At 34.5% G+C, this 22262-nt stretch overlaps 1 protein-coding gene across 5 annotated transcripts in view; it reads left to right on the top strand.

Moving 5' to 3' along the window:
* The window catches only part of CADPS2 (calcium dependent secretion activator 2), a 567381-nt gene that overhangs the window by 272317 nt on the left and 272802 nt on the right, over window positions 1-22262 (top strand). For all 5 annotated transcript variants that reach the window (XM_054495194.2, XM_054495197.2, XM_054495196.2 and 2 more), the window contains exon 7: window positions 14369-14480. In XM_054495194.2, coding sequence (XP_054351169.1) covers window positions 14369-14480 — 112 coding nt within the window. The remainder of the gene's footprint in view (window positions 1-14368; window positions 14481-22262) is intronic.

The following is a 22262-nucleotide window of genomic DNA, read 5'->3' as shown; positions in this document are numbered from 1 at the left end:
TTGCTCCCATTCTACTTCTATGTAGTTGGAAATTCTCTTTATTTCAACTAAAGAAACTGTCATTTAGGAAAGAAAAAAAGTTGTTTTATCTACAGGAGGAGCCCAAAAGGAGCATCCCCAGGGGAAATGCAATAAACCCATATAGATGGTCCATCCTGGCATTCCCCCTGTAAAGCCCTCCACGTTACTGCTCTGATACAGAATTAAGACTCTCTTACCTTTAGAGTAGCTAGAAACAGCTGAGGAATATTTGCTTTTAAATTGTAAGCAATTAAGAATAGTATGTACTGACATTATAGTACTTTGCAATTCCAAGATCTTCAAATTAAGAAAATATAAAGCAAAACATTTTTTATACCCCCAAATGACTGGCCCCAAAGAACATTAACCCCCACTTAAAATTCTGTCAAATTAGACATCAATTAGTGGAAGATATCTTGTAAAGAAAATACTAGTTATTGGTGGACACTCTTACTTTTAATATGCTGAACAGATTACCTAGTGATAATTATAACCTCATAGTTTGCAACCCTGTATTTTAAATTTCTCTAGTACTTTTTATCTTTAAAAGGTAATATATTAATTATGTTACATTTGAAAGGATTTTTTTTTTCAGTTCATATAACACATCTAACTCTTTAGTCCCACAAAATGGGAGCAAGTGGGCTGAGATTCTCACATAAGCATCAAAGTTGAGGGTATGGGAACAATATGAACATAACATATTGGTAAATTTCTGTAGATGACTGATTATTGGTATATACAGTATAGTTGTGCTCATTTCCACACCATTGCATTTTATTATTTAGACATCTGGGGGATTTGTGCATGTTTTATGCTTTAAAGTTAAATTAACTTATACATCAATTACTTATTCTTTCCTATATGTAAGTTTTTAAAAATCTTGGTTTTCATCTTATAAAGCACTGTGCTTTTTTGTACATTATTTGTTTGTCACTTTGGTCAATTTACTTGACCAAGTAAAATTGTAATGCAAGATGTGACAAATTTGTTCTCTTTAAAATTAGATGCTTCAAACTAATGTCTTTGAACTGTGCTGCTATGAGGGAAAGGAAAATGCTTGTGAGAGATTCTCTCTCTGTTATTTCTGAAACCTGATTTTGTGCTAACAGGCTTGCTAGACTTTCCCAGAAGAAAATGGTACAAGTGTAATATGATTTTTTCCACTCTGGATGTGGAGGTTTAATGGCATGAATACTTCACAAAAGAAATACAGACTTTAAAGGACAATTTTATCCTGTTATTCCTGAGGCCTTTGTAATCCTTAGAGCAACCAAATGAGCACTAGCTCTTTGAAGGGAAAGGGAAACTTCTATGAGACAATAAGGAAGAGAAGGCAGATAAAGCTTGCAGGATTTTTCTTATTATGAAAGTCATTACCCACCCCAACCCATTCCCCAATATTTTTCTGCCTTAAAGTGCAAGATGTCATCTCAGGATTTTGTCTCTTCTTGTAACTTTTATTCCCCTTTTTGAGACTGGGTCTCACTATTTTGCCCAAGCTGGTCTTGAACATCTGACCTCAAGCAATCCTCCTATCTCAGCCTCTTGAATAGCTGGGATTACCGATGTGTGCTGCTACACCCAGTTCTTGTCATGTTTGAAGAAACAAATAACTTTGTGTTATCTTTCCATCATAATAAAAGATTTTATTCAGTGTTTTTGAAAGATCCTCCCAAAAGCCTAGAATGATAAAACTTAGTTACTTTAAAAGGTATTTTCTAGTTCTTCTATTAAAATTTGTGTCATTTCAGTATTATAGACTGTAAATTATGTTTTAAAGGAAGGTTAAAAGATGATAAACAAAAATACATTAAGATTAAAAGTAAATCTCAGTTTGTAACACTTTGCCTATTGTAAGTTGACCTTTCATTAATCATCTCATTTCTTCTCCCCCTTCTCTCCCTTTCTCTTCCTCTTCTCAAATTCTCACATGGCTTCTTTTTCTTCCTCTCTCTTTTTCTCCTTTGCCATGTTTTGCTGTTAGTTGATGTCTCTATTGCTCTCTCTCTTTTTTTCATATTGTCTGGATTTTAGTGTCACCATTTTATGAAACAGATGAAAACTTTAATATTCAAAACTGTCAATTTTTTCAGGTAGATATTATTTAGTAAAGCTAAAGCAGTACTAATAGGGATGCTAGTAAGAATAATGAACATTCTCTGTGCACTTTCTATGAGACATGTGCTGTGCTGTTACGGTTATTAACATGAATCATTTTCATTGATGCCTCCAATGTATTATGAGGAACGTATTATTAGGTTGTGGTAAAGTTGCTCACCCCGGGTCTTTTCACTTATTGGTGGTTTCCAAGCCCAGAATCTGTCTCTTGGGTCTGTACTTTGTAGCCCTATTTCTGCACCATTGTACTCGGCTGTGGGCAAGGGGTCAGGTACTGGCTCTTTTTTATTTCCTTTTGTTATTTAATCGGTCTTTTTTCCACAATGTTTATGTGAAACTATGTAGAATAATGTTGTAGTATTTGTATCACTAATTTCACTTAGATTGTTATCTTTTATATATTGCTATGCAGAATTTGTTTTGTTTTGTTGAAAATATAGAGTAGTATAGTTTGATGTCTTAAAGGACAGTGTGATTTGTGGGATGAATGTTATCCTCATGGCCTAGAAAGCCATTCTATTCATTGTCCTCACTGTATTGCATGCAGTATATTATTAAACTCTGTGTAATTCAATTTAGATATCTCAAGTTGGAATTTCAAATACCTTTATTTATTTATTTATTTTACTTTAAGTTCTAGGGTACATGTGTACAATGTGCAGGTTTGTTACATATGTATACATGTGCCATGTTCGTGTGCTGCACCTGTTAACTCATCATTTACATTAGGTATATCTCCTAATGCTATTCCTCCCCCCTCCCCCCATCCCCCTGGCAGGCCCCAGTGTGTGATGTTCCCCACCCTGTATCCATGTGTTCTTATTGTTCAATTCCCACCTGTGAGTGAGAACATGCGGTGTTTGGTTTTCTGTCCTTGTGATAGTTTGCTCAGAATGATGGTTTCCAGCTTCATCCATGTCCCTATAAAGGACATGAACTCATCCTTATTTTATGGCTGCATAGTATTCCATGGTGTATATGTGCCACATTTTCTTAATCCAGTCCATCATTGATGGACATTTGGGTTGGTTCCAAGTCTTTGCTATTGTGAATAGTGCCACAATAAACATACGTGTGCATGTGTCTTTATAGCAGCATGATTTATAGTCCTTTGGGTATATACCCAGTAATGGGATGGCTGAGTCAAATGGTATTTCTAGTTCTAGATCCTTGAGGAATCGCCACACTGTCTTCCACAATGGTTGAACTAGTTTACAGTCCCACCAACAGTGGAAAAGCATTCCTATTTCTCCACATCCTCTCCAGCACCTGTTGTTTCCTGACTTTTTAATGATCGCCATTCTAACTGGTGTGAGATGGTATCTCATTGTGGTTTTGATTTGCATTTCTCTAATGGCCAGTGATGATGAGCATTTTTTCATGTGTCTTTTGGCTGCATAAATGTCTTCTTTTGAGAAGTGTCTGTTCATATCCTTCGCCCACTTTTTGATGGGGTTGTTTGTTTTTTTCTTGTAAAATTGTTGGAGTTCATTGTAGAGTCTGGATATTAGCCCTTTGTCAGATGGGTAGATTGCAAAAATGTTTTCCCATTTTGTAGGTTGCCTGTTCACTCTGATGGTAGTTTCTTTTGCTGTGCAGAAGCTCTTTAGTTTAATTAGATCCCATTTGTCAATTTTGGCTTTTGTTGCCATTGCTTTTGGTGTTTTAGTCATGAAGTCCTTGCCCATGCCTATATCGTGAATGGTATTGCCTAGGTTTTCTAATAGGGTTTTTATTGTTTTAGGTCTAACATTTAAGCCTTTAATCCATCTTGAATTAATTTTTGTATAAGGTGTAAGGAAGAGATCCAGTTTCAGCTTTCTCCATATGGCAAGCCAGTTTTCCCAGCACTATTTATTAAATAGGGAATCCTTTCCCCATTTCTTGTTTTTGTCAGGTTTGTCAAAGATCAGATGGTTGTAGATGTGTGGTATTATTTCTGAGGGCTCTATTCTGTTCCATTGGTCTGTATCTCTGTTTTGGTACCAGTACCATGCTGTTTTGGTTACTGTAGCCTTGTAGTATAGTTTGAAGTCAGGTAGCATGATGCCTCCAGCTTTGTTCTTTTGGCTTAGGATTGTCTTGGCAATGCGGGCTCTTTTTTGGTTCCATATGAACTTTAAAGTAGTGTTTTCCAATTCTGTGAAAAAAGTCATTGGTAGCTTGATGGGGATGGCATTGAATCTATAAATTACCTTGGGCATTATGGCCATTTTCACGATATTGATTCTTCCTATCCATGAGCATGGAATGTTCTTCCATTTGTTTGTGTCCTCTTTTATTTCACTGAGCAGTGGTTTCAAGTTCTTGAAGAGTTCCTTCACATTCCTTATAAGTTGGATTCCTAGGTATTTTATTCTCTTTGAAGCAATTGTGAATGGGAGTTCACTCATGATTTGGCTCTCTGTTTGTCTGTTATTGGTGTATAAGAATGCTTGTGATTTTTGCACATTGATTTTGTATCCTGAGACTTTGCTGAAGTTGCTTATCAGCTTAAGGAGATTTTGGTCTGAGACGATGGGGTTTTCTAAATATACAGACATGTCATCTGCAAACAGGGACAATTTGGAATTTCAAATACTTTTATAGTATGTCAACAACAATGATGGTGATACGTTAGGCAGTTTCTATAGACGTTATTGATCACCCAATTTAAACTAATTTAATTAGATGTATAGAAAATTTGTTTTAAAATACATTCAGTAAATAAAAGGAGTTTAAAACCTGCTGTACAAATTAACTATTAAAATTAAAGGAAATAATATTTGTTTATAATAAAATTTTGAAATTCTAGCTAGGAAATTTGAATTTTATATTGCAGTGAATTATTTAAAATTTTTGACTTAGGATTATATTGGAGCTATTTGTTGTAAATTTTATTTACTAGATAGGTAAATTTTTTTATGAATCAATCTGTTAGGATAACTTTTTTATGTTTAAGAGAAGTTTAAAGTATTGGGCTGCCTTAGAAATCTGTCCCTGATCTTTTATTCTTTTCATCATTTATATATGAATATATATGAAGATGTCTGTTGCAGCACTGCCTGTAATGGTTAAGACTGGAAACACCTTAAAGTCCATCATTAGAAGAGTGATTGACTAAATTATAGCACAGCCATACAAGGGGAATGTCTTACATCTTGAAAAGAATTACATAAATCCATGTTCTGACACATGAAGAAGTTCAAGATATAGTGTTACATAAAAGAACATGTTATAGAACAATTTGGGTATCCCATTAATTTTTATATGAATAATAAATATGCATTACATTTGACCATATGTGTGAGGGTTGGTTTCTGGGCTCTCTGTTCCTGTCCATTGGTTTGTATATCTGTCTTTTTGCCAGGACCACACTATTTTGATTGCCATTATTTTTTAGTAGGTTTTGAAATTGGGACATGTGATGCGTTCCACTTTGTTTTTTGGTTTGTTTGTTTGTTTGTTTTTCTTCAAGATTGTTTTGGCTACTTTGAAAAGTCCCTAGAGATTCCTTATGAATTTTAGGGTAGATTTTCATATTTCTGCAAATGTTAGGATTTTGATGGAATTCACGTTGAACCATTGGTCATTTTGCATAGTGCAAACATCTTAAATAAGGAAACATTTTGGTGATGGAAAAGTTCTGTATACATGATTGCATGCATTTTTCAAAATTCATAGTGCTCTGTACTTGAGATGATTACATTTTACTGCATGTAAACTATACCTCAATAAATGATTGCAAACCTTTAAAATATATATGTGTTTAAGTACACACATAAACATAGAGATAAATGTATAAGCCCACACTTGCAAGGTAGAAGTCCCTACTATCATTATTAGTGGGCACCCTTCATAAGCTTGTTCATTTTCATAGTTTATACAACAGTTTCTATGTTAATCACTCCCAAATCTGTATCTGGATTTGCAACAGATTATTGGAATCAAGCACTTGAATTTCCCAAGATAAGTTTCTTTATCTCATATAGTTTGGATCATGGTAAACAACGTGTCACCAGCCACCCATGTTCCCATGAAAACTTAGTTATCGTCGTCATTTTTCCCTGAGTCTTTGGCTGAAGTACACTAGTATTATATAAGCCTTTTATATACTTGGGCCCTGTGTTGAACTTTTAAAATATTAAAAGCTGCTCTTCCTTAAGTATTGTCTTCTGCTTAGAGTTTTCCACAAGACTGTCTCAATTGCTTATATTAATCAAGAAAGCTATTTTTAAAAACATTTGTAGAGTGCTTAACATTGTTTTATAAGTCTTTTAGTGTTTTATTATTTAATTTCCATTTATATAATTAATAATCAGGCTTTTAGTATTTCTCTCTTGTTAAACTTAATTCCCAATTTTCACAGGTTGTTACATTATTCAATTAAAAGGAGATAATACTGTTTATTAGTAAAGGTGGGATATTGTGTCTACTTGGTACATTTTACACATCTATTAAACATACTCATTTTCCCAGTGACTTCAGCATGGCTTTGGAGTATATGTGACCGTTATGTGCAGGACAATAACTAATAGAAAGACACCAACACAAACAGATTTCTTTAATGAAACTAAAGGATACTACAGCTCATTGGCGTAAACATAGCTGCAAGAGCAGAGACACAGTTGTATGCTTTCAGTCAGGCAAGTTTCCTGGCTCCCAGTTCTCAAGAAGGCATGCGGTTAAAAATGATATTGCTTGACACCCTTGAGAATACCATCAGGCCTCTCTGATCAACTCACTATCCTATTTTCAAGAATCTTTATTTCCTCTTGATTCATCATAATGAGTTTGGGGGAGGTACCCATCTACCTTCTCACCAAATATGAGTCAATGAAAATAACACAGTCCTTACTCATTTCATGAATTGAGTGAATCCAAAGTCAGTTTCTTCAGCAAATCTCCCATAGGACAACAGAAAGACCTTAGACCTAGTTAAAGTCCAGTGCAGGAGACTTTTGGAAAGATTTTCTACTTCCCAAGAGAATATCAGAATCAGTGCTACCAAATAAATACTGGATGTTTGAGTTTTGAACCAAAAGTTTTATTCTATTCTTAGAAGAATCTGTTATATCATTTTAATCTTAAAATGGCTAAATTTTGAGAATGATAATTTAACTATAGTTGGATTGTTTTAAAAATTTCATCATGACAAACCTGACAACAAGCAATGGAGAAAGGATTACCTATTTAATAAATGATACTGGGGAAACTGGTTAGCCGTATGCAGAAAATTGAAACGGGACCCCTTCTTCACACCTTATTAACAATTAACTCAAGATGGATTAAAGATTTAAATGTAAAACCTAAAACTATATAAACCCTAGAAGAAAATGTAGGCAATACCATTTAGGCAAAGATTTCATGATAAAATTGCAAAAAGCAATTGCAACAGAAGCAAAAATTGACAAATGGCATCTAATTAAACTAAAGAGCTTCCGCACAGCAAAAGAAACTATCATCAGAGTGAACAGGCAGCCTACAGAATGGAAGAAAATCGTTGCAATCTATCCATTCGAGAAAGGTCTAATATCCAGAATCTACAAGGAACTCAAATTTATGAGAAAAAAAATTAAAAAGTGGGCAAAGGACATAAACAGATACTGTTCAAAAGAAGACATTCATGCAGCCAACAAACATGAGAAAAGCTCAACATCACTGATCATTAGAGAAATGCAAGTCAAAACCACAGTGAGATACCGTCTCATGCCAGTCAGAGTAGTGATTATTAAAAAGTCAAGAAACAACAGATGTTAGCAAGGTTGCAGAGAAATAGGAACACTTTTACACTATTGGTGGAATGTAAATTAGTTCAACCATTGTGGAAGATGGTGTGGCGATTCCTCAAAGACGTAGAACCAGAAATCCCATTACTGGGTATATATCCAAAGGAATATAAATTATTCTGTTACAAAGATACACACACACATATATTCATTGCAGCACTATTCACAATAGCAAAGACATGGAATTGACACAGCAATCCCATTACTGAGTATATACCAAAGGAATATAAATCATTCTGTTGCAAAGATACATGCATGCGTATGTTCATTGCAGCACTGTACACAATAGCAAAGATGTGGAATCAACCCAAATGCTCATCAATGATACACTGGATAAAGAAAATGTGGTATATATACACCATGGAATACCATACAGCCATAAAAAGGAATGAGATCATGTCCTTTGCAGCAAACTAATGCAAGAACAGAAAACCAAACACCACATGTTCTCACTTATATGTGGGAGCTGAGCAGTGAGATCACATGGACATAGGGAGGGGAACAACACACACTGGGGCCTGTCAGGGGATGGGATGGGAGGAGGAAGAGTATTATGAAAAATAGCTAATGCATGCTGGGCTTAATACCTAGGTGATGTGTTGATAGGTGCAGCAAACCACTATGGCATACATTACCTATATAACAAATCTGCACAGCCTGCACATGTACCCCAGAACTAGAAATAAAAAAGTAAAAAAAAAATTCAGCATGAAAAATCATAAGAATTATTTGTAATGCTTTATAGGCTTTCATTTATATCCCTGTTGCTGGATCCTTAGTTAATGTTTTCTGTTATAAAATTAGTGATGCATTTGGAATATATGTCATTTTTATTTGATAATTTTAATAATCTTTTTAATAGAGTTAATTGGTTGTTTGGTGACAAATAATTTTTGAAAGCACTCACTGTATTGGAAATGAAATCATTTGAAAAATGAATAGAGTTTAACCATAACTTTCTTACATATGTGCAACAGTCAGACAATATAAAGGAAATAGATTCTTTAGGATCCCAATATATTAAATACTGTGAAATAAATTAAGGAATGTGTGTTTTTTTCTACATAATGAAGAAAAAAGTTTAAGGTTCCAGTAATAAATGTTAGAACAGAGTTTAACAGAGACACCACCTCCCTTCCCTTTTTGTTGAATAGAAATAAGACGAAAATGTCTGTTTTCTTTGTGTTCTAACAGGTACCATAACATCTTACAAAGCTGCAATAATTAAAACAGGGTAATACAGCTCAGGAGAGATCTGCAGAACATAAAGCTCAAAACCAAACCCAAGTTTATATAATTTTATACATATGTTTGATTTCTCACCCAAATGAGTTTAGGACATGTGAAAAATTAAAACTGTCATTTCATATCACTATCGACTTTCAGACAGGTCAAAAGTGGGCACAAGTTTTATCTAGTGCTCTAGCTATTGTAAGAGACCATGGAACTATACAACCTATTGAGAAGGCAGGGCAGGGGTGAGAAGGAATATATGTTACAGTATAATTATTTATTATCTAAAATCTCCTATTAGAATAGAAATCCCAAGGGAATAGGGACTTTGGTTGCTCACACTAGAATGTCATCTCCACACAAAAGGTACTCCATTTTTTTAAATGAAAAATGTACACATTCAGTTTTGTATCCTCCCTCTTTTTCACTTTACATCATGCATGGTTTTATGTTGCCATCAAAATATTTCATCACATGCCCCATAATTTACATAATCATTCCCCTAATATTTTATATTTATCTTGCTTAAGTGTTTACTGTTATACATAATGCTGTCATGAATGTTTCTGCTTATACTCTTTTTAATACTTACAATTATTTTGATAGGATAAGTTCTTAGAAATAACCTTACTAGGTTAAAAGATATGAACATGTATTTTAGCTCCTGATACAAATTTCCAGTACCCTTTATTTAATAGCAAATACATAATTAATGTCAATTATTTCAGTTGGTATATGAATTACCATGTGTTTTCAGAGCCAGGAAGTCCTGCTGTTCTCGTAAAGGTGCTTTGTAGATTTTTATTCATTCGAACATTTACCTTGGAATTCTGAATCCTCATAAATAATACATTCAGAGAAGTGGAGAAAGGCAATGCGTTTTGAGTCAACACAAACTGACAGCAAGATAATGTATTCTTTTGTCATAAAATATTGAGAAAATGGGAAGACAATAACTGGTATTAATTACAGGGTTTAAATATGCCAGTTAAGTAGGAAATAAGGAGATATCTTGGTGAATATTGAAGGTAGGCCTATTGTCTTCTTTCCTCTTTTTCTGCTTTTTTTTTTTTTTTTTTTTTTGCTGAGTGGGGATCAGGGAGGCTTGTGTTTTTAATTTATTCATTCTAGAATTTATCATTTTTCTAACTGTGTCTTTTCAACTTTTATTTCCCAAAGAAGAAATTATCAGATTGGTGCCAATTTATGCCTGTATTGTGGAATGGTGGGATTTATATTTTCTTTATAAGAAAGTTTCTTATTTATCGTTTCTTATAAAGAAACGATAAATCCCAACATTCCAGGATACAAGGATAAATATTTATAAATAACTATTTATGCACCCCCTTAAAATTGTACATTTTTGTTGAATGTCGGTAAAAGCTTTGTCTTCTGGCCTGCTGCAGTCAGGATCTGCTGGTATTTTTGTGTCTCAGCTTCTCCTTTGCCTGAGAACACATTATATAAGCCTTCTTCATTTCACAGGAGTTGTTCATTGGCATTTCCTCCCCTTGACTCAGTCCTAAACCTTGTAAGTAGAACTTCTGGCTGTAAATACAATAATGTACCCATAATGGAGAATTTTTTTTTCTTTGTAAGAACTCATGGAAAACTTAGACACACACAAAATCTGGAAATTAAAACCCATTTCAATTATTTTACATGATCAGTATTATGCGGGCTATGCTATCTAATCTGATGTAATAAAAATAGAACTTAATAAGAAAAAGGAAAATATATATAGAGAGAGAAATTCTAAATCACACCTGTAAACAGCTGAATGATAGTAAAAATAGCACTTTGTAAATTTATGGGGTGCTGTAGTTAGAGTTTAAAGCAAATTTATAGTCACAAATGCTTGCCCAGAATGGAAGAAAGGCTTAAAATTAATGACCATGCATTCAACTTAAAATTTGAAGCAGCAGGGTTAAAACAGATAAATTAGAATAATGTAGCAAAGAGCAGAATGCAATAAAATAAAAAACAAACATGAAGTAGTGAGGATCGTCAAAGTCAAATGACAGGAGTTTGAAAAGAACAATAAAAGTGATGAACCTCTGTCAAGTTTAAAAATGGAAAAAAGAAAACATTAAGAATGAAGAAAGACATAACAGATGCTATAAGGATTCAAAGATGAAAAAATTTACAACTTTGTATAAGTACTTTTGAAAAACTTAGATGAAATACATAACATAAAACTTAGTGCTTATCAAAATTCACTCAAGGAGAAAGAGAAAACCTGAGTAGTTCTGTAGCTACAACCAATAAAGAAATCACTTCATTAGCAAGTATCTTCCCATACAGAAATATCGGGTTTGAACAGCTTAATAGGTGAGTTATAGGAACAGATAATTATCATTTTTTGACAAACTCTTTCAGATAATAAAAATATAGCACTTTTCAACTTATTCAATAAAACCAAACATGGAGAATACAAGAAAGTAAATTTACAGGCTAGTCTCAATAATGGACATTGTATAAAAGGCTAAACAAAGTATTAGCCTACTCATTCTAATATTTTTTTTAAAGTTTATCTCAAGAAAGACAATAGAGTAATCTACTATAATTACAGATTATTTTAATAAATGTAGGGAAATGTTTGATAAACTAGAGCACTCATTTCTGGATCTTTCTCTATATGTGTGTGAGTGTATGTATATATACACATATGTTATATACATATGTATATGATGTGATGTATATGATATGAATGTATGTTATGTATATGATATTGTTATGTACATGATGTATGTGTGTTAGGATGTATGTTGTATATGATATTGTGATGTATATGATATGAAGGAGATATTATGTATATATGTATATACACACGTACAATATCTCCTTCATATATAATTGTGATAGATATTTTTTATATATTATGTATACATCATATGCATATATTACATATATATACACACACATATATTCTGATATATTTATGTGTGTGTCTAATATGGGAATTTTTTTTAACCTATAAAAGACTATCTACCGAAAACCTACAGCAATTATCACACTTAGAGGTAAAATACTGAAAATATTCCTTTTAAGAAGAAATTCAAGGGAGTGATAAATATAAAATTCAGGATGCTAGCTACTTCAGAGTAGTGAGGGTGGAGAGGAGAGGAAGATGAGACCAGGGGCACACAAGGGCTTTCTTAATGTTCTAGTACATTCCCCATCTTAACCTGAATGGCAGGAATGTTGGTTTTCACTTTATTATTATTCTTTAACTGAATCTCATTTTATGGACACTTTTAAAATATATCGTTGTATAAAAATATTTTAATGCATAAATGAGAAATGTGCTATGGTGATAAATATTGTAGAATAGTTTTTGAATATACTTGTCTATGAAGGATCAAAGGTAAAAGGTAGTTTTCTGGAAGTTCATGGAACCATGAGCGAGCAGTTTTTTTTTCCCTCCGTATTCATTGTTATTTGTCTTATTCTATCCAGCAAAGTGGAATTGGGATGCATTTCAGAAGGACCAGGTTAAAAGACAAAGCTCACTTTTCTCTTTGAAGAATCATGTATTGCAGGAGGTTTGGGAATTACAAATGAACATGTAGTATAAATACTTTCAAAGGATTTTGAAATTAGAGGAAAAAATCAATGTAATACATAGAAGTTTTCTGGGGAGGATTTTAAAAAGCAAATTCTATGGAAACCTATTAGGCTGTTTCTATATGACTATCAAAAATCTTTTATTTCAGTTATAAGAGAATGTCTCCCAAGGTTATTAGTCTTCTAAATTTAACCACGTGACACTGAATTTAAAAGGGTATGTCATGAGAATTAGCTCCCAGGCTGTTAACCAGATTGCCTGACTATATTCAAGGCTTAAGATTCCACAAACTAAATTGAGAATTTTTCTTTATGCCTTATTTTGGTTCTGAATCTATTTTTGTTTTTATTCCTATTTTACCATTGCTTTATGTAAACCATCTTAATTATATGAAATTGCAAAAAGACTCTTTGCTAACCCCATTCTGGAAGTCTAAAATAGAAATTAAGCTGCTTTTCTTCCCTAATTGAATCTTCTCTTCCCTCTGGCATATGATGTTTCAAAAAAACAGACTGCATCTAGATGCTAGTTTCTTCAGTCATTGAAATGGTCTCTGCTTTACTGTACACATTTATTATAAATGCTGTGATAGGAGAGGAAAGCAATCACAATTACTTGTTCAATTTTTATTATACTTTCTTTAGTGAGTTTTCTGTATGTTGTAAGCTCTCCGAATGAGATTTATAAAATAAAATATAGACAGCTCCATGAAAATGGTGAATTGTTTTGTTTTTTCGAGACAGCATAAGAAAATTGATACTTATTTGTTGTTTTATTTTCAACATGAATCTGTATTTTGTTAAATCTCATTTTTTTCTCTTTGGTATTTTGCTCAATGGCATCTTCTTCATGCTGTGCTGAGTCTCATTGCATCTGATCTCTCAGAGTTGTGAGAAATATTGATAAGATTTTTTAATATCAGGTGTATGCCAGTTTGTAAATCAGGCAGAATGAACTGGTCTGCAATAAAGACAAGATGCTATTAATTAAAAGATAAGCCAAGAAAACATGTTATTTTGTTGTGATGATTTCAAAAGCCAGATGTCGACAGACTTATTCCCTTCCTAAGAGAATGTAGTGGGAAATTAACTACAAAACATTCAGATTCTTATGATGCATATTTCTTTCTTCTTGACAGGAGCTTTAAAAGTCATATAAAGTAATAGATCTGAGATAATTATGCTTAACTTAAAAAAAAGATAATGTTTAATAAAGACCTCTCAAAAAGAGGTGGGGTAAAGTCTTCAGTATATAAAAATCATTTTCTGAGAAACTATCTCTTATGTAAACAAACCCTGAGCAATTTTCCCAGCTGCCAGTAAAAATGGTGCTATAATTTGCATTTGAATTAATAAAGTAATAGATTTCAATAGTTACAACTATATTGCTTTACCTTAACCTAAATTCTCATAACATGCTATTTTTTGTAGTCCAACATGCTAATTTTTTGAACAGCTGAGTAACTATTACAAGTTGTAAAGCTTATTGTTCTTTTCCTTCTTGATTGTGCCATCTGCTAGAAACAAAAGCAAAGATAAAAAACTCATTGAGCACAGAAGATTCTGTATTGTTTAATTTGCCTTCTATGGAGACACATCTCCTTTGGGAAAAAAATTAATGCTGCATTTTAAGAAACATTTTTTTTACTTCATTACAGATGGGGGACTCAAGGAGATTTCACCACCACCCATCCTCGGCCTGTGGTCAAAGTGAAACTCTTCACAGAAAGCACTGGAGTTCTGGCCCTGGAAGATAAAGAACTGGGAAGGGTGAGTTGTGGTCAGCCTGTGTGTCCAGGGTAGAGCAGTTTTAACTTCTTTGGATTCATGATTAAGGTAGATCAGTATGCCATATGTGAACTTTATGTTCATAAATTACATAAAATAATTTGTTATTTCCCACAAGTCCAGTATATGCCTCTAATTTATTAAATCTAATTGTCTATAACACAGAAAGTATTGTGATAGGATTTGATTGTGTAAGGGGTAAATACAAATTCCTTGTCACCAACTCAGTCATTCTCACACATGTGCTCCACTGGCCATTGAATGTGAATGGTGCTGGCCAACTTCCTCTTGGTGAAGGGTAATTCTCATGTAACGTATTTCTGTCCCTGGGTTCAAAGCATCATCTTTATATTTGAAATCATCTGCTCTTCATGTTCATTGTGATTAATCACAGAATATCTCCGAAGTATATCTATCTCTTTTATCTTTTCCATTTTCCCCATGAAAAGGCCTTTTTCTCACACCTTTTAACATTAAATTATTCTTTTCCTATAGTCACCTCTTCATATCTAGAATATATATATGTTTACCTTCTAATCCCAGTATACCCTTTCTATACTCAGCTTGTGCTGGCAGTAAAAGCATTAACATTAGGTAAATCTGTATGAAAGGTCATCTTCAGACTTATAAATGAAGTAGGTGTTCTAATTGAGTAGTAGGCTATATGAAGATGTCTTCGGTAATGTGAAATTTTTAATGATTTTTTTTTTTTTTAAGACAGAATCTTGCTCTGTCACCCAGGCTGGAGTGCAGTGGCACAACCTCGGCTCATTGCAACCCACCTCCTAGATTCAAGCGATTCTTGTGCCTCAGACTCCCACCTTGGGATCACAGGCACATGCCACCTTGCCTGGCTAAATTTTGTATTTTAGTAGAGATGGGGTTTCACCATCTTGGCCAGACTTGTCTTGAACTCCTGACCTCAAGTAATCCACTCACCTCGGCCTCCCAAAATGCTGGGATTACAAGCATGAGCCACCACACCCACCCTCTGTAATGTGAACCTATCTTACCTAGACCTGAAGACTGTATTCAGAGATATTTTCCAGAAAATAAAACCTTCAGAAATCTTACTTGAAATTTTCTGGTATTAATGGACTGCTTTGTACAGTGCTAGATGCAAAAAGATGCTAGGATCATTCTGTATACTAGAAATTTTTTAAAAAACTGAAGTCAGGATTTCTATTAGTTTCAGACCCTCTTCTACCTCCTTTACACTCTTGGAATCTTTCTATTTCTAGGGATTTGTAAGTCTGTATCTACACTCCAGAGATTTTGAGTCTGCATTCATAATCCAGATTTCCTCTTCCATTTTCTTGATATGTGTATTTGTTAATACCTTATAGAGCTGTGTTACTGCTCGTTCAGTCATGTGCTTATGTATTTGTGCATTTGTTTTCATTGAACAAAGGTGTGCAGGTAGCATAATCTAATACAAGAGCTTTGGAGACAACATATGGTCTTTTTATTAATCAGGGTTTTTCATTTAAACTATTATTATATTAATTTTAAAGGTAAAATTAATGTTACTTTTCTTATTGTAACTATTATCTCACTGTTTAACAGCAGCCATTTTAAGTCTAATGCTATAAGTAATTCTTGAGCTATTTTTGTTTATCAGCTGGTCAAATAATATAGTTAAGCAGTTTCTAAATTGGATGCATAAGTGACATATATATATACATATATATATATATATATATATATATATTCGATGCAATTTTATATCTGAGAAACCGCTTATGCTCCCTTACTCTCTTCATACTAGAAAGACAACTTTTCTATTACAGGGTTTCCCAACCTTAGCACTATTGATGTTTTGAACAGGGTAATTCTTTGTTGTCAGGTGCTTTTCTGTATATTTTATGATATTTAACAACATCCCTAACCTCTAGTCAAATAAAAAATGTCTCCAGACATTGCTAAATGTCTCCTGGAGGGTAGTGCAAAATCAACCCTGCCTGAGAACCATTAATCTATATAATGACCTCAACAGGTTCGAAGATTATAAATATCATTTGTATCTAATGACTTACAAATTGTTACTGTTTTTCTTGTAGATTCAGATTTGTGAATCCAACTTCCATATTCAGTATTTCCAATTGTATATTGATATCTCAAACCACATATTTTTGTAAAAAACTTGTGACTTGTATCCCCATAAAGCCTTCCATAGAGGCAATTATTAAATAAACCTGTGACCTAGACATCTCCCTTGTTTCTCCTTTTCTCACCCTAGCACCAGATCCATTTGCAACTTTTGTGAGCTTTTTCTGTATTTGTTCTGAATCCATCCATGTATTAATATCCCTACTACCCTAATTCAAAGCACCATCATTTCACATAAAGGGTCTGTTTACTATTTTCCCATTTACCACCTTGTTCTCTCTGATTTGACCTTCACACCTCAGTCACTATGATCTATTTAAAATTCAAAACAAATCACAACATTCTGTCCTTAAAACATTCCAATGTCTTCCAATTTATTTGGAATAAAAATCAGACTTCTCATTATAGTGTAGCAGGCCTGACAGGTGTTCTCAGGTGTGGCCCTGCACATTAGATATGCAGATTCTCAGGCCCCTCTCTAGATCTGCTGAGTCAGAAACCCCAGGGGTTCAGGGCTACCCTCTGTTTTAATAAGCCCTCCTAATGATTTTAAGACACACCAAAGTTGGAGAATCCCTGATCTACATGAACTGACTTCTGTCTCCAAATTCATCTTCTGTTATAACCTCCTTGCCTACTGTCATTCTTTCCTTACACCATGCTTTCTTTCTTTTCCTCAAACATTGTAGACTCATACCTGCTTTAGACTTTAGGTCTTTACATGTGTTTCAATCTGAACACACATGTGCACTCACACAATTGGAAAAAATTGGTGTTCATCTCTGGATGGTAGAGCTACTGGTTTTATATACGTGTGTGTGGGTATATATATATGTGCACACATTACCAATAATGTATATTGTTGGTATACATAATGTATGTGTGTATATATACACATATTAAGTATATACAAAAGTACATACATACATATATATATACTTTCCTAATTAGAACAAATAACTTCTATTAAGTTAAAAGAAAAAGCCTTACATGATCTGACATCTGTAGATGAAGTTTTATGAATAGTATATCTGGGGAGCTTGGTTTTTAACATGAACTTTTTTTAATTAAAAACTTGGGTAGCATTTAAATTTGAAAATGAACAACATAGGACTTAAAATAGGTTTATACCACAGCAAGATACCACTGTACACCTACTAAAATGGCGAAAATACAGAAAAACTGACAGTGCTTGTGAGAATGCAGAACAGAAACTCTTACTCATTGCTGGTGGCGATGCAAAATTGTAGTCACTTTGGAAGACAACTTGCCATTTTTTTGTATAAAGTTAAACATAGACTTACTATACAATCCAAAAATTGTACTCCTAGGTATTTACCAAAGGGTTTATGAAGGTTGTGTCTACACAAAAATCTGTGTGTGAATGTTTAAACAGCTTTATTCTTAATCACTAAAACTTGGAAGCAACCAAGATGTTCTTTAGTTGGCGAGTGAATAAAACCATGGCACATCCATACAATGGAATGCTATTCAGTAATAAAAACAAGCTATTAATTAATGCAGTGGCATAGATGAATGTAAATGCAAATGAAAGAAGTCAAACCCAAAAGATGACATATTTTATTATTCCATTCATTCTAGAAAATTATAGGGGTAGACAACAGTTGTAAGTTTGCCAAGAATTAAGCTGAGGTGGGTTGTCAGCCAGAAAGGGGTACACAGGGGACTTTTAGAGTGAAGGAACTGTTCTGTATGGTACTGTGTGTTATATGCAGTATTAGCCCATTCTCATGCTGCTGTGAAGAAATACCTAAGACTAGGTATTTTATGAAGAAAAGAGGTTTAATTGACTCAGTTCTGCATGGTTAGGGAAGCCTCAGGAAACTTACAGTCATGGTGGAACGCACTTCTTCACAGGGTGGCAGGAGAGAGAGTAAGTGCAAGCAAGGGAAATGCCAGAAGCTTATAAAACCACCAGATCAGGCCAGGCATGGTGGCTCATGCCTATAATCTCAGCATTTTGGGAGGCCGAGGCAGGGGGATCACCTGAGGTCAGGAGTTCAAGACCAGACTAGCCAACATGGTGAAACCTTATCTGTACTAAAAATACAAAAAATTATCCAGGCATGGTGGTGGGCACCTGTAACCTCAGCTACTCAGGAGGCTAAGGCAGGAGAATCACTTGAACCTGGGAGGCAGAGGTTTCATGAGCTGAGATCGTGCCACTGGGCAACAGAGCAAGACTCCATCTCAAAAAAAAAAAAAAATCAGATCTCCTGAGACCCACTCACTATCACAAGAACAGCATCAGGGAAACCACCCCCGTGATCCAGTTACCTCCACCTGGTCTCTCCCCTGACATGTGGAAATTATGGGGATTATGGGAATTACAATTCAAGATAAGATTTGGGTGGGGACACAAAGCCTAACCATATCAGATGCATACTTGTATGTATTTGCCAAAAGGTATAGAACTTTATGTTACAAAGAATGTACATTAATTTATGCACACTAACATGAACACACACACTTCCCTAATGAACACATCAACCAGCAGCATCAAAAGGATGCCAACATGGAATAGAGACTGAGACAGATGAAATTAGTTGTACTGTACAGGTAAGACATAGCTCCACTGAAAGGGGTGATGAGAAAAGAAACAGACCTAAGTAACCTAAGGGGGAAACATATGCTGCCAGTACTCTCTTGATAACCAAGTGATGAAGATGACCACTACCACTTATGTCATGTGGATATCCTATGCTCCCTATTATGATTTGAGAAAGGACACTTTGCCCCTGTGGTATTCTTGCGCCAAAACCCAGGCTAATCATCAGACAAACATAGATTGGTGACATTATACAGGATAATTGGCCAGTACTCTTCCAGACTGTCAAGGTCATAAAAAAGAAAAGTGAGAAACTGTCACAGATCAGAGGAGACTAAGGAGACATGACAACAAAATGCAATATGCTGCCCTGGATTGGACCTTGGAACAGAAAGAAGGTGTTGATGAACAAACTTGTGAAATCCAAATAAAATCTGGAATTCAGTTAATAGTAATGTGCCAATGTAGGTTTCTTGGTTTTAACAAATGTACCATGGTAATGTATACTGTTCATTCTGAGGGGAACTGAGTGTACAGGAAGTCTGTATACTATCTTTGCAACTTTTCTGTAAGTCTTAAATATTCTAAAACGTAAAATGTGTATAATGTTTATTATAAACATTTATAATAAAGGCTTTTAAATATTTTAGGAAATGCCTCAGCATATACTGTTTAAGAAATTAACATTTCTGTCCGGGTGCAGTAGCTCATGCCTGTAATCCCAACGCTTTGGGAGGCTGAGGCAGGCAGATCACCTGAGGTCAGGAGTTTGAGACCAGCCTGGCCAACATGGCAAAACCCCGTCTCTATTAAAAATACAAAAATTATCTGGGTGTGGTAGCGCACTCCTGTAATCCCACCTACTTGGGAGGCTGAGGCAGGAGAGTCACTTGAACCCGGGAGGGGGAGGTTGCACTGAACTGAGATCGCGCCACTGTACTTCAGCCTGGGTGACAGAATGAGACTCCGTCTCAAACAAAAAAAAAAAAAGGAAAAAAAGAGAAAATAAAAGAAAAAGAATTGAACATTTCCTTACATCACTTCAATTTCTTCATTACACCTAAGAAATTTAATATTGATTCAGAAATATGTGCTATGCTGTCAATATTCAGAGTTCCCTAATTATCCCAACATGTCAATAAAAGCTGGTATTCTCCCCCCATCTAGGATACAATCCAGGATCATACATTGCATTGGGCTGTTGTAGCTCTTCAGTCTGCTTTATTTTAGATGCTCCCACCACCTTTTTTTTTACTTTTATTATAATGATATTTTTAAGCATCCAAATTAGTCTTATAAAATGTTCTTTATTCTGGATTTGTCTTATTTGTTTCATGACTGGTTTTAGGTAAACATCTTTGCCAAGCATCCACCTACATAATGTTTTGTGCTTCCCATTGCATCTTATCAAAAGTTATGGAGTGACAGTTTTTTCTAATATTGGGGATTTTAATTAAGTATTATCACTTGGTTAAGGCGGCATCTGCCAGTTCTCTCCATCATAAAGATACCATTTTTTGTTTTGATTTTAATAAGCTGTGGGGTGTTACTATTAGAGTTTCACTAACCACCTTTCACTCAGTGTTTTAGCTAAAGATTCATGGATTTAAAAAAATTTTGTGTGTTATAGTCTGTGTCTGTTATTCTTTTTTCATGACCAGATTGTGTCAAAGTTGTGTGTATGCATTTGCATATGTGTGTTCCTTTACTATCTTCCTTTTCCTTTTTTAAAAATTTCCCCCACAGCACCAATATATTTTTTTTTTCTTTTAAATCATGTACCTATTGGTCTTTGCTTTCTGGGACATGAAATTTTAGAGGCTCAACTTGTACTGTCCCTGCTCCAGGCCTGTTATTAGCACTGGTTGTTTTTAGTGATGATGGAATTTAGAAACTAACATTCTACATATGTATCAACACTTCTTAGTTGAGAAATATACTTTTTTTTTTTTTTTTTTGAGACAGGGTCTCACTCTGTCACCCAGGCTGGAGTATGGTGGCACAATCGTGGCTCACTACAGCCTCCACCTACTAGGCTCAAGAGATCTTCCTACCTCAGCTTCCAGAGTATCTGAGGCCATAGGTGCATGCCACCATGCTGGGCCAATTTTTAGATTTTTTGGTAGAGACAAGGATTTACTATGTTGCCAAGGGTGGTCTCAAACTCCTGAACTCAAGAAATCCTCCCACCTCAGCCCCCCAGATTGCTTGGATTCCTGGCATGAGCCACTGTTCCCAGCCCAAGAAATATATATATTTTTTTAAAACATGAGTTTACTGCTTCTCCACGACATCAATATATTTACTCATTTTGCGTAAATAATTTCAAAAATACCCTGTCAGTGCCACCACCAACAAACTTACATAGTAAAGATCAACATTTTTTTTTGCCATTTGATTTGTCTTTAGAATGTATTCCAGTAAGTGTGTATGTCTGAATACTCTGTTCAAAAGTAACCCAGTGCAATAGAAGATAAAATTTCTTATTTTTATTCTTATAGTGAAAACCATTTGAAGAAATTGCAGTTTCAGTCATTGCAGAGATTTTTCAGAAATCAAATATTATTTAAGCTAAAGTATTTTTATATTTATACATAGTCATTTTAGATATACAGTTTATATCATTTTATAAAATGTTTGAGTCTTCTTAGGGTACTATCTGGCTGCCAGTGCACTTTTATTTGTGAATGAATTACTGTGTAATATATTCCTGGTAACTATTTAGTTTGTTGAATGGTATTCTTGAGTACAGTACATTTTGGGTATTTTACCAAAATGATTTTTTAATTTTAGAAATGTTGCTATGAAAACATTCTTTCTGACAGTTGTTGGAAAAAGAGCTGCCTGAAGAGGGTTTTTTGTTTGTTTTTGTTATGTTTTGTTTTTGACAGTCTCACTCTGTTGCCAAGGCCGGAGAGCACGGCTTACTGAAGCCTCAGTTTCCCAGGCTCAAGCGATCCTCCCACCTCAGCCTCCCAAGTTGCTGGGACTACTGTTGTATGCCATATGCCCAGCCAATTTTTTGTTTTGTATAGAGATGGAGTCTCACAATGTTTTAAGGCTGGTCTTGAACTCTTGGGCTCAAG

Source organism: Pongo pygmaeus, chromosome 6 (assembly GCF_028885625.2).
Source record: "Pongo pygmaeus isolate AG05252 chromosome 6, NHGRI_mPonPyg2-v2.0_pri, whole genome shotgun sequence".
Classification (NCBI taxonomy): domain Eukaryota; kingdom Metazoa; phylum Chordata; class Mammalia; order Primates; family Hominidae; genus Pongo; species Pongo pygmaeus.
The sequence above is the reverse complement of the archived record's forward strand: the minus strand, read 5'-3'. Positions and strand labels throughout refer to the sequence as shown.